At 40.4% G+C, this 14022-nt stretch overlaps 1 protein-coding gene across 1 annotated transcript; it reads left to right on the top strand.

Annotated features, from left to right (window-relative positions):
• The first annotated feature begins 1859 nt into the window (after positions 1-1859).
• LOC102811495 (chromosome unknown open reading frame, human C2orf66) lies at positions 1860-13714 on the top strand. The gene is made up of 3 exons (XM_006862047.1): positions 1860-1938; positions 12549-12718; positions 13535-13714. The coding sequence occupies exons 1-3, from the start codon at positions 1860-1862 to the stop codon at positions 13712-13714; spliced, it is 429 nt and encodes a 142-aa protein (XP_006862109.1).
• The last annotated feature ends 308 nt before the right edge of the window (positions 13715-14022 follow it).

The raw sequence follows: 14022 nt of genomic DNA on the forward strand, positions 1-14022 counted from the left end.
GACCCCAAGCAGAGTTGGGGCTGCACAGAAAGGGGTACCACTGACCACGGGTTGACAAGGGCAGGGACTGGACACATCCCTGTCTACCAGAAGGGAAAATGCACCCCCTTGCTTTCAACCTCCAGCCACATCCTGTGCCTTCAGGCCACTGTAGCAAGCTGCTTATAAAAGCTCAAGATGGCTGCGCCATTCCACACCCATCTATTTTTATCTCTCTCACTTCTCCTGTTCAACTTCTTCTCGTCAGCACTCAATCCACCTCTCTGTCCTAGGCTTTGAAGATTAGGGTTTAAGAATCACCATCTGTATTTGTTTCACTGGGTCTCTCATGTGTTTGTTGCAGAGGGTCTGCTCAGTGAGTCCACCTACTCCATCATCTTGCCCCAGAAGTCTGGAAGCATGTTATTGTGGAAGGATTCAAGTGGGAAATTTTTTTTTTTTTTTACTTTTTATTATGAATTGAGTGAAGGTTTACAGAGAAGACAATCTTTACATTCAACAAACAATAAATTTGTTTTATCTCAATGATCGCAATCCCCTCCAAGGAACAACAGTTATCCCACTTCCTCCCTGTGGCTCCCACCCCTTCTCAACTTTGTCCTTAGGTTAATGTTGTCCTTTGATTTTAAATTATTGACCATTTCATCATCCATAGTGACCATACTTTACTCGTGCTGTTTTTCCTTCTATATCCCTTTCTACTGCTTGGCTGAAAGTTGGACCATGAGCATGAGTTTGTTTCCAGACCTGAAGGGTGGTTGAGGGCCACAGTCTTAGTCTCTTTCTGACTAGTAAGCTCGGTCTCTCTTTTTTTTAAATAATTTTGTGGTTTGCTCCACATATTTTGCCACAGTATCCAGGACCTTCTAATGGGATCTCTATTGATGTGGTTGGTGTAGTGGTAACTAGGCACCCTCTAGTTCTGCTCTCTGACTTACGGGGACTGATGTTCACATCCACTGGTCCATTGGACTAATTGATTCAAAGTATCTTCAATTCTCTACACTCTTCTTTCGTATGCACATGGAGACACCAATAGTTGCACCTTAAATGGACACTCATGAGGTTTTAATATTTCAGACGTTACTCATCAAAGTAGAATATAAAACACTATCTTTATGGACTAGGTTATGCCAATTGACCATGGTGTCCCCTGAGACTATGGTCCTGAGCCCTCAAGATCAGCTACTCATTGCCTTAAGATATTTGATGAAATAATTTCTAGTACTGAAATTTCCCATGAATTTTCCCAAGGCCAGATAAACCTATTACAGAATGTACTTTTAAAGGAATTAGGATAATGTTTTGCTAGTTATTTTATGCTGTATAAGATAACTCAATCACATTGTGTACTCCTAGAATACTAAATAGTTCCCCAAATGCTAGGGACTAACAATACACTTTAGAGGGGCTGTCTTTGGAGTTTTTTTGGTTTTCTTTTCTTTCTTTTTTATTAAATGATAAAAGCTCGCTAGCTCTATTTCAGAGCTCACAATTGATGAATAGCACTAAGAAAGAATCATTTGTCCAATTTTTCCCAAAGAAATACCCATTGAATTGTCTTCAATTTTTCCCTTCTCTGAAACTACTGACCTTTTCATACAAAATGTGCTTGGAAATGTAGGTAGTATTTTTTTAAATAATGTGTGGTCAATCTTCTAGACACTTAACTTTATTATGTGTTCCATTACAAAATTATGTGACTCAAGCATATGGTCTTCTCTAATTTAATAGTATGATATGGAACCTTTTCTCATCCTTTCTGTACCAAAAGGACATTTTAAAGTATAGCTTTACTCATGTAAATCCCAAATTTCATACTAGACATTTCAACCCAAACCATTTTTATTTTGAGTTCGATGACAAAGAAGCTCACCTTTCTCAAAAGAATAAAGAATTTGGATCCTGATTCTAGGTTTGTCTACAGTGCAGTGTGCGGTAAAATCTAAAGCTGTTGTTTTGAGGAACAGGGCTTCCTCCTTTGTGGCTACCCTGGCATCTTTACATCCTCTATAGTAGTTTCCTGTGGCTGCCATAACAACTTCCACAAATTGGGTGGTTTAAACAACAAACACTTATTGCCTCACACTTCTGGAGGCCAGAAATCTGAAATCAGCATCACTGTGTTGAAACCATTGTGTCTGCAGGGTCAAATCCCTCTAGTGATCCTAGGAGGAAATCCATTTCTTGCCTCTTCCAGCTTCTGGTAGCTGCCAGTTTATTTTGGCTCATTGCCCTATCACTCCGGTCTTCAAAGCCAGCATCTTCTAATATCTCTGTACTTCATCTTTGTATCACCTTCTCTGTGTATTTCAAATCTTCCTTTTCCTCTCTTAATAAGAACACTTGTGGTTATACCAAGTAATCCAGGATTATCCCCTTATCTCAAAATCCTTATATGACTATCTACAAAGACCCTTTTCCCAAATATATTAACATTTACAGGTTCCATGAATTTAAATCTGGTATATTAGGAGAGGTGAATTTTTTGCAGTCTACAACATTTCTTAATGTTTCAGACTACTTTGAATGATACAGGTCCTAGGAGGCCAAAAGCCTTAGAGAAAATCCAAAAATTAAATCTCCCCTTTCAGAGCTCTTTCATAGAATTCTAACCCATACATTTTCTATTTTGAATGTTGAAACCTACAAAATCTAGGTCCAAACTCCTAAAAAAGTAGGCTTATGTTTATACTAAGTTACAAACTAGGAAACCAGTCTTGAAAACTTAACCTTTCTTATAACTTCCTTTCCCCACCCTTCCCTCAATATGTAAAATGAGAAGAATTTGGCTTATATTTTAGAGTTGTCAAGATTAACCAAATTATTCAATAGAGCATCTGACACATCTTGTTGCTGTTTTTAGGTGCCATCAAGTCGGTACCAACTCATAGAGATCCTATGCACAAAACACTGCCTGATCCTGGGCCAATCTCACAATTGTTGCCTCGGTTGAGCCCATTGATGCCGCCATTTTGCCAATCCATTTCTCTGAGGGTCTTCCCCTTTTTCTCTGACCTTCCACCTTAACAAACGTGACATCCTTCTCCAGCGACTGGTCCCTCCTGACAATATGTCTGAAGTATGAGAGACAAAGTTTGGCCATACTGGCCTGCAAGGAGCACTCTGGCTGCACTTCTTCCAACACAGATCTGTTTGTTCTTCTGGCAGCCCATGGTACTTTCAATATTCTTCTCCAACACCATAACTCAAAAGCATCAGTTCTTCTAAGGTCTTGCTTATTCACCGTCCAGCTTTTAGACACTCAATAAATACTATACTGTTACGGATTGAATATGTCCACCCAAAAGATGTGTTGAAGTCCCAACTCCTAGACTTGTAAATATGACCTTGTTTGAAATAGCAGATTCCTTTTGTTATGTTAATGAAACCAGGCCAAAGTAGGGTGGGTCCTAAAACGAACTCTTTCTGAGTCGCATCTTATAAAATAAGCAAAATAGACATAGGCACACACAGGAAGAGATGAAGTCTTGCTAACCTGGCTTCTAAGGAGAATTAATAAATGTTTAATAATTACTATGGCGTTGGAGGAGAATGTTGGAAGTGCCGTGGGCTGCCAAAAGAACCAATAGATCCGTTTTGGAAGAAGTGCAGCCAGAGTGCTCCTTGGAGGCCAAGATCGCCAAACTTTGTCTCTCATACTTCGGACATATTGTCAGGAGGGACCAGTCGTTGGAGAAGGATATCATGTTTGGTAAAGTGGAAGGTTGGAGAAAAAGAGGAAGACCCCCCCAACGAGATGGATTAGCCAAGTGGCAGCATCGATGGACTTCAGTGTGGCAACAGTGGTAAGGTTGGCCCATAATCGGGCAGTGTTTCGTTCTGCTGTGCGTAAGGTCACTATTATGAGTTGGTACCAACTCAGTGGCACTTAACAACAAATTATTTATTGACCACCTGCAATGATTTCTTTCTTTCTGATTAGCATATGTTATTGTGTAAATCACCATTTGTTGTTGTTGTTAAGTACCATGGAGTCAGTTCTGACTCATAGTGATCCTGCACAGGGTTTCCCAAGCTGTAAATCTTTACGGGAGCAGAATGCCTTATCTTTCTCCTGCAGAACCACTGGTAGTTTTGAACTGCTGATGTTGAGGTTGGCAGCCTGACTCGTAATTGCTATGCTACCCGAGCTCCTTAAATCACCATTTAAGTTATCTAATTTTAAAATGTGACAAGCTCAAATTTGAAAAGAACTTTCTAAGACTTGACACACATTTTGCCTAAGCAATATAAAGTCCATAAACATTTGTGATGTAACTGCATAATGTTAGCCATTATGCCAAGCTTTGAAAAATCAATGATAAAAATTTATGGTGCCTAATTTAAGGAGCTCACCTGTGGATAATTAAACATGTGGAAACAAATGTGGTGGTGGTTATGTGCCGTAGAGTCCATTCCGACTCATAGCGACCCCATAGAGGGTTTCTGAGGCTGTAAATCTTTATGGGAGCACAAAGCCTCCCGTAAACAGCTGGTAGTTTCTAAGTGCTGACCTTAGGTTCGCAGCCTGACTGGTAACCACTAAGTTACCACAGCTCTTTGGAAACAAATATAGCTATCCTAAATCAATACCTCAAGTGTCAAGAAGTACAAAGAACTGTCAAAGTTAATAAGCTGTTTCTTTGTATCAATAGAAATGACATTTGTACTGAGCCAAGAAGGATAGGAAGTTATGAAGCTTGCAAGGATTGGAGAAGCATTCCATACAGAAGTCACAACACGCTCTAAGGCACTGAAGTATAAATGGGTAAGGTATTTATTAGAGGACAGAGAGGCTGGAAAGGTAGGCTTGTGTCTATTGAGGGCCTTTATCTCATTGTCAAGAGTTTAGACTTAAGTTTATGGCTATCCGGAAGTCACTTGAGGTAGGTGGATGTGTTGCTAGTTAGGTTTCCTTAGCAGGGTGACCTTGTATTTCCTCTGTTTCTGCTCAGTTGTAAAATTCTGCTGATGCCACTTCCTTTAAGGGCTCTCTGCTATAAAAACAGATAGCCAACTGAGAAACTGTTTATAAAGTCTGAGAAATTATTTCAAATTCTATATTTTAGGGAAATTTCTTTCCTTATTTGCTATGGCATTATTGTTATTGTTATGTGCTGTCGAGTCAGTTCCGACTCATAGTGACCCTGTATTTGGTTTCCAAGGAGCAACTGGTGGGTTTGAATCACCAACCTTGTGGTTAGCAGTCCAGTGCTTATCATGCAGCACCACACCATGACTCCATTATGATACTGGAGATACCAGTATTGGACACCTGCTTCTGAAATCCAAGTTTTTAAAATGTGGTTAATATCGCAATTGCTATATGAATTTGTCTAGTTTCTTCCTCTGTTTCTTAGAGTTGGCTTTAATTCAAACATAATCATCATGATTTTTACCATTGCTTGCCTCTACACTTTTTAGTTACAAAGAAACAGCTAGACCTAAGGGTAGGAGTGAAAGGTAAGACTGGTGGCAGGGAGGAATCATGCCGGGAAGGGAGGAAGAACTAGTAAAAGGTTGCTGTAGTGGGTCCAGGCCCTGAACTCAAGCAGACCAGGCTGGACTTGAGAGCAAACTCTCACAAAGAAAGATGGCCACCTCCCTTAGCCTTTGTCCTCCTTCCTTTATGGGTCCATGCTTCTGGAATTGACTCACACTCTGGCCCTCAGAGGTAAAACAGCTTTATTTAACATGTTTTAGACAGAGGAGGATGTTTTTTTTTTTCCCTCTTTACCTCTTTTATATTTGTGAAATATTTATAAACAAAACAGAGGATTTATATATTATTGTTGTTGTCAAGTGTCATGGAGTTGGTTCTGATTCATAGTTACATGTAGTGTTTCCAAGAAGTTAGCAGTCCCGTGCTGATTCTACAGCACTCTACCAGAACCCAGAGGGTAGCAAAGAATAAAACCAATATTTCCTTGTAGGAAATAACTGGAGAATTTTGAGGATCAACTCTGTACAGTCGGAGATACATTGTATGCATACTGATGAATGGGACAGAGGGTTCAGTCATACTGTGTGGGGGCTTGAGACTGTCATGTTCTTTTTTTTTTTTTTTTCACTTTGTCTGACTCTAAGCCCATATTCCAGTGAAGGAAGAAGGAAATCCAATTTCAGGGATCTCTAGGCCTCACCTCCCCTCCCCAGGGTCTATATGGTGTGGGAGTGAATATGAGGGTGAACCTCTAATTAGCAGTTCATCACGGTCATTGTTGGGCTCCTGAAACTCAACAGCTCTTTGCTTTGTTCTGTGCAAGGCAGAGAGAGGGCTCATCTCAATTCCCCCTTTCTCTTTAGTCTACTACCACAAATGTCAGTTTTCATTGCTCTGAGCAGAAAGCTATCTGCTTTACTCTACGTTTCTTATGAGCAAACTTGCAAATAAACAACATTCTTATCAACAGAGAAAACGTTGAAGTTGTCAAGGACTTTGTTTTTCTTGGATCAACTATCAACACTCATGGAAGCAGCAGCCAAGAAATCAAACGACGTATTCATTAGGCAAATCTGCTGCGCAAGATGTTTTAAAAGTGTTGAAGAGCAAAGATGTCAGCTTGAGGACTAAGGCGCGCATGACACAAGCCATGGTATTTCAATAACTTCACATGCATGCAAAAGCTTGACAGTGAATAAGGAAGACCGTAGAAGAATTGATGCTTTTGAGTTATGGTGTTGGAGGAGAATTTTGAAAGTACCATGGGCGGCCAACAGAACAAACAGATCCGTGTTGGAAGAAGTGCAGCCAGAGCGCTCCTGGAAGGCCAGGATGGCCAAACTTGGTATCTCATACTTTGGACATATTGTCAGGAGGGATCAGTCACTGGAGAAAGATATCACGTTTGGTAGGGTGGAGGGTCAGAGAAAAAGAGGAAGACCCCCAATGAGATGGATTGACCAAGTGGCAGCATCGATGGACTCAGGCGTGGCAACAGTACTGAGGTTGGCCCAGGACGGGCAATGTTTTGTTCTGCTGTGCATAGGGTCGCTATGAGTCGGTACTGACTCAATGACACCTAACAACAACAACAACTACAACCTTGCCTTTGAAGTGCTCATTATTGTTGAAGAAGCAGTCAATAAAAACATACTAATTTTCCCTTTCCTTCACTGAGTTCAAGGGGAAGACAAAGGAGACTAAATGTTATGTCCCTGTAAGTAGCTAAGTAGCTAAGGAAGGAAGGAAGGAAGGATCTGAAGGATTTGAAAAACCTATATATAGTTCAACAGAAATAGAAGTGAAAATTTTTTTTCTCTACATCCCACAGTATCTTCTTTACTTGATATCCTTTCCTCACGGTTACTCTTATGTTTGAAATTACAACCTAATATAAATTTTAAATTTAATCCACACATATTTAATGGGTTTCTTTTCTGTATTTTCCCTATGATGAGTATTCTACTTGTCTGAGATTTGTAACTGAGAAACGCCAGCAAAGAACTTCATTGGAATGCCTCTGGATGGGGAGGAGCCTTTTGGCCTATAATTTCCCAACTGCAGCTTTTACAAATACTCTATTTAATAAAGATGTTAAATTTTTAGTTAGAAATTAATGGCTTTGAAACCAGAAACATTCTGTTTGGTTGTTTTGTTTTCCCTCTCTTTTGATTGAATCTATCAACTAAATCATTACAACTATCTACTTAGTGTTATGTTGACACATTCCGAAAATAATAATAAACACTGATTTCATTAAGTGAGTAAAAGGTACACTTCTCCCCCTTTAAAACAGACCAGAGATTGTAACAGTTACTTTATTCAAACAGATCATTTATTTTAGCAATTAGGAAAACCCCAGTTTTAGTGCAGAAGGCTGCTGTGTTTATGTTACCTTTAGTCCATTGCTCCTTTGAGAAACTAGCTATTTCTTAACTGGGTTCTTTAAAAGGAAACAAATGAGCTGTTTTTCTATGCAAATAGGACAAAATTTAGAAATTTTTCGTAGCTAGATGGCTGTGTAAATGTACTCTGAATTTATTCCATTTTTTAAAATTAAAAAACACCGTAATTGTCTATTTATTGGGCTCCATACTTAATAACCAGGAGCTCTGGTAGCGTAGTGGTTACGAATCGGGCTGCGAACCTAAAGGTCAGCGGTTCGAAACTACTAGCCGCTCTGCGGGAGAAAGATGAGGCTTTCTACTCCCGTAAGGATTTACACCCTCGGAAACCCTGTACAGGGTCGCTATGGGTCGGAACCGACTCGACGGCACTTAACAACAACAACAACAACATACTTAATAAGAGTCTAAGGAGTTTACTGATGAGCAGTTTCTTTAGAATCTCATTAGTAATCTAACATTATCATTACTACTTGTTCTTATTGTTGTTAAGTGCTGTTGAGTAGATTCCGACCCATAGCGATCCTGTATAGGGTTTCCAAAGAGCAGCTGGTGAGCTTGAACCACTGATGTTGCAGTTCAAACGACTTTGCAGTCTGATGCATTAGCCCACAGCATCACACCAGGACTCCATCATTACTACTACTACTACTATTATTTAAGGAGCCCTAGTGGCGCTGTAGAATAAACACTAGACTTCTAATTGCAAGGTTGACAATTCAAACCCACCAGAGCTGTTCTATGAGATAAAGATGAAGCTTTTTGCTCCCCGTATCTACAACTTTGGAAAACTCTATTAGTTGCAATCAACTAGATGGTAGTTGGTTTGGTTTTGACGTATTACTATTATGCATATGTTGTTTTTTTCTTGTTAAGTGCCTTCGAGTTGTTTCTGACACTGTATAGGGTTTCTGAGGAGCAACTGGTGAGTTTTAACCGCCAACCTTGCAGTTCAAACCCACTTTGCAATCCAGCGCATTAACTCACAGTGCCACACCAGGACTCTATGTAATTATTGGTGGTGGTGGGGGTTGTGTGTGCCGTGGAGTCGGTTCTGACTCATAGCGATCCTGTACAGGGTTTCCGAGGCTGTAAATCTTTACGGGAGCAGACCAACTAGTAACTACTACGCTACCAGAGCTCCTTCTATACATTGTTGTTGTTGTTGTTGTTATGTGCCGCGGAGTCAGTTGCGACCCATAGTGACCCTGTGCAGGGTTTCTGAGGCTGTACATCTTTATGGGAGCAGAAAGCCTCATCTTTCTCCCGTGGAACAGCTGGTAGTTTCGAACAGCTGACCTTGCGGTTCACAGCCCGATTCGTAACCACTACGCTACCAGAGCTCCTTCTATACATTATTATATGTTTCAAATTCAAAGTTCTGCAGTTTTAAGGAGATTGTAGCAATTAAATTCAATATTCAACCAAATGAGACTTTGAGCACGATAGACACAATGTCTGCAACAATGGGCTCAGATACAACTGTGAGGCTGGCACAGGACCAGCGAGTGTTTCACTCTGAGTTGAAGCAAACTTGATGACAAAACTAACAACACAAAGCATATTTATTTACCCACTTAAGCAGTGGCATTTAAAGAAACTGAAGACTCACTCATAAAAACAGCCACAGCACCAGTGTTCCGTGACTCTGTTTCTCCCTCTGGGTTACTGCTGCCTCTCTTTTCTCTTCACACCCCAACTCCTCAAGAGCTCTCTTTCCTCTTCATCCACTCATTTCTTAATCCACTTTCCTCTGACTGTAACCCTGTCTACCACAATAGCTCTAATGCTCCACGAACCCTTTTCAGTCTTCATGTTATCCAGTTTCTCCTTTCTTGAAACACTTTCTTCTCTTGCTTCTAATACTCCTTTGGTTTTTTTCCTGTATTCAGTGTCTCTTTTGTAGATTACTATAAATGACTGATAGATGTTCAACTTCCTCAAAACTCAAATCGTAGGCCCTCTTTTCATTTTTTCATATCTCTGAGATAATATCATCCATTCACATGCCAACAACTTCCATGAATACGTTCTCTTTTGAACTCCAATCCTGTGTATCCAATTCTGTAGTACACTCCATTCTCTTGGAGATCTTACAGACTGTTCAAACTCACCATGTCTTGAATGGAACTCACGATCTTCACCGCTCCACACCTATGTTTGATGTCTCAGTGAATGGCAGTGTGATGCACTCAGCTGCATAATCCACAGACCTAAGGATTGGTCTTCAAAACTCCCTTCCTCTCAGTTCTGCCATCCATCATTTCCAAGACATTGTTGATGCCTTCTAAATATCTTTGAGTCATCCACATTTCTCTATCTCTGCTACTGCCCTAATTCAAGTTAACATCTTTTCTAACCTGTGGTAGTCATCTGATTTCCAACTCATCCCTCTTTTTTGGCTCTATCTGCCCTCTCCACAAGGATCCCTGGTGGCACAGTGCATGAAATATTGGATTTCTAACTGAAAGATCAGTAGTTTGAACCCACCAGCTGCTCTGTGGGAGAAAGATGAAACAGTCTGACTCTATAGATTTATAGCCTTGGATACCCTATGAGGCAGTTCTGCTGTGTCCTCTCAGGTTGCTATGAGCCAAAATCGAATCCATGATAGTAGTTTGGTTTGATTGGTCCTCCCCATTGCAACCAGAGTAAGCTTTGGGGAAAATGCAACTCAAATCAAGCAACTGAATACTTAAAACACTTCAGTAACTTTCCATTGTCTGCAGCATCAAATCGATAATACTGTACTTTGAGGGGATTGCAATCATTGAGATAGAATTGCAATCATTGAGATAGATCATAAAATTTATGATCTGTTCTATAAACCTTAACTTAGTTCACAATAAAAAAAAAAACTTTTCCTTTTAATAGGGGGCGGGGGGGGGGGGAAGGGGAAAATCTATAATCCTAATTTCCATCTCTAGCCCCATCTCTAACCAGGTTTCCCCTTCTTCCTTCTGTTCCTGTAATACCAACATTTAGTTGCTTTAACTTGCCACGTTCCTTTTCAGTCACAGACTCGATCACAAGCTGTTCACCTTGTTAGAGACTCTTCTCCCTTTGTCCTCTCTGGGTTACCTAGGGAACTCCTACTCATCCATAAATTGTAAGGTAATCTCTTCATAGAGGTATTCCCTGACCCCTGAGACTTAATCAAAGCCTCCCGGTTTCTCTTCATAACAATTACCACCATTTTTATTTATACATTTTGTTGTACAATGATTTGATTAATGTCCATATTGCCCACAATTCTATAAAGTTCATTGAGGGCAGGGAGTGCATTTATTAATTTTACCATATTATCCTTGAAGTCTATTGTAATACCTAGCACTGAGGAGGCACTCAAAGTGAACAAAGGACTGAACAAATGAAGGTTATAGTGATTTGTCCAAGGTCAAGCGTATAAGGCTGAGACTATAGCCAGATATTCTAATTCCCAGTACAGATTTCCCAGCTCCTCAACAAAAGGCTTAATTTGCTCTGACTTATTAGAATCAAGGCAACTCACAACTTACCAAGTCCAATTTCTCGACCCTGTCATTTTTTACATATTAGCACTTATTCAGCAAAGGGGTGTTGGAGGTGTAGCAATTTTTTCTTTTTTCATGAAATGCTTGTTATCTTGTTTTTCTATTTTGAGGTGTATTATGATAAACCCTGCCACTATTTAAAACTTACAAGTTTCTTGAAATTCTCAGAAAGAATATAAGGTGTAGATCAGAAAGTAATTTTGTCTTTTGCAATAGAATTTCTTGTTCAAAAAGTACTGGTGATTTCTAAAAGCTAACAGGTCCAAAAGAGCATTCTATTAGGTGAGATAATCATCATCGTATTCCCAACTGCTGTGTATATACATTCTATTAAAAGTGAAAAAAGGAGAAAGGCATTTTGCTGTGTGGAAGTACCTTATGTGTCTTATAAAATCCACATAAAATGTTCTGTGGTTTGAAAAGAGGCTGCTGCATTTATAAGACAAAGTAAGTTCCGTTTTACCCCTGAAGAATCCTGAAGATCTGACTCTCAAGGGTCTTTCATTTGGCGGATGAAAATGGCATCATTATTTTTGAATTCCCTCTGCTCACGTCAGTGACTCCCACCTGCAGCCAAACCACTGGCTATAAGTATCTATGAGTCGCCTTGCAGATTGCAGCCAGGGTAACTTCAACAAGGGCCAGCCAAAGCCAAACTCCTTGGTAAGCTTTATAAACCCTTTCTGCATGTTTCATTTCCATTGCACACCTTGGGGTGTATGGCAATCTGGATCACACTGCTATGGTGTATGTATGCTTCAGATATGTGTTGTGTGTAAGATGCAGTTCTCAGTTTGTGAAGTCTGAATGAATTTCTTTCCTTCTATCTTTTGATCTTTCTGGGGACTACTGTTTTAAGACTTATAAGTAAGCTGAATTTTTTTTAATTGTACTTTATTTAGAGACAAAAAAAGTGTTTATTTTTCCAAACATGTAAGACAGGCTCAGGTTTTCTAGGTTGTACTTATCACTGCTGTGCTTATTACTATAACCTTCCCATCATTATAGACTAATTTAATCAACTAGATTTGGGGAGGCATCACTTGCAATTGAATCCGGGGAAAAGATGGCTGTGAAATTTATGTGAATTAATATCTTATTTTTCCTTCCTGGTTTCTGTTTGAAAATGTTTTCCTCTTTCTCTTCCCCCTCTGTTTCTCTCAGTGACCATCAACATTTCCCTGATCTCTCCTTTCACGCAGCGTCATTCTACCATGTCCAAAGCACTCCTACTGCTCTTTGTTGCCTTGATACTTTTTGGACATGCACCTGGAACCACACTGAGAAATGAGGAGACGTGGAAGTCACTCAACAACCCCAGAAACCGAGATCTGGTAAGAACATAGCCCAGTGGGCTGCAGGGTGACACTGGTGCCTCCCTGGGTCTATGCACACTGCACTTTTTGTGCTAACTGCAAGGTCTGCAGTTCGACACTACCAGAAAGATAAAGTTTTCTGCTCCTTTAAATATTTACAGCCTCAGAAACCCTATGCAAGGTCACTAAGAGTAGGAACTGAACCACACAACCAGCAGATTAGCTGCAGGACTTCTGGTGTGATGCTGTAGAAGAAGCATTTGACCTCAAGGTCAGTTTGAACTACAAGGTCGGTGGCTCAAACTCACCAGTCACTCCTTGGAAACCCTTCACAGGGTCACTATGAGTCAGAACAGACTCAATGGCATACAACAACAGCAGATGAGCTGTAGGACTCCTGGTGTGGCACTGTAGGATAAGCACTGGACTGTGAACCACAAGGTTGGCAGTTCAACCCTACCAGCTGCTCCTTGGAAACCCTGTACAGGGTCATTATGAGTCTAAACCCATTCAGTGGCACTTAACAACAACAAATTAGCTGTAAGAAGTCCTAAACCCTAATGGCATAGAGGATTACACATTGGGCAGCTAACCACAAGGTCAGCAGTTGAAATCCACCAGATGCTCTGCGGGAGAAAGATGAGGCTTTCTGCTCCTATAAAGATTAACAGCATCGGATACCCTACACAGGTTATGAGTCAGAATCAACTCAATGGCACACAGCCAGCCAGCCAGATTTGCTGTAACATCATTTCCAAGGGAAAAAAAGTTCTACTTTGAATATTTTGGTGTATAGTTTATAAATAACATTGAATATTTTATTTCTCTCTTCAGTTTTTCAGAACCCTTCAAGAATATTTTAAAGGACGGGGTCTTGATCTTGGAAGCTTTCCAAATACTTTCTCCATTAATGAGAATCCCAGACCTCTCTCTTTCCAATCAGAACTTATTGCCTCTGCATTTGGGGATTATGAAGAGCAGAAAAACTCCTTTCCAAATTATCTCAAAGGCTGAAAGTTTCTTCTGAACTCAGGTAAAAGTTGTCTCTTTACTCCCAGGCCTTCTGCAAACATGTGGTGGTGGTGGTGGTGGTGGTGGTGGTGGTGGTGATGGTGTGTCGTGGAGTCAGTTCCGACCCATAGTGACCCTGTACAGGGTTTCTGAGGAGCAGCTGGTGAGCTTGAACCACCGACCTTGCAGTTCAAATGGCTTTGCAGTCTGGCACATTAACCCACAGCTCCTTTAAAATCTCTTTTATGGCTTTATGTCTGAGCTATAAACTGTGGTAGCGTATTGGTTATGAATCGGGCTGCGAACTGCAA

This window comes from Chrysochloris asiatica, unplaced genomic scaffold (assembly GCF_000296735.1).
Source record: "Chrysochloris asiatica unplaced genomic scaffold, ChrAsi1.0 scaffold00045, whole genome shotgun sequence".
Lineage (NCBI taxonomy): Eukaryota > Metazoa > Chordata > Mammalia > Afrosoricida > Chrysochloridae > Chrysochloris > Chrysochloris asiatica.

What these genes read in the sequence shown, in the direction of transcription:
- LOC102811495 (XM_006862047.1), top strand. Translation starts at nt 1,860, where the DNA reads ATGACAAAGAAGCTCACCTTTCTCAAAAGAATAAAGAATTTGGATCCT. An exon ending in TGTCTACAGTGCAGTGTGCG is followed by an intron (nt 1,939 to 12,548) that starts GTAAAATCTAAA and finishes TGTTTCTCTCAG; the next exon opens with TGACCATCAACATTTCCCTG. An exon ending in ACCCCAGAAACCGAGATCTG is followed by an intron (nt 12,719 to 13,534) that starts GTAAGAACATAG and finishes TTCTCTCTTCAG; the next exon opens with TTTTTCAGAACCCTTCAAGA.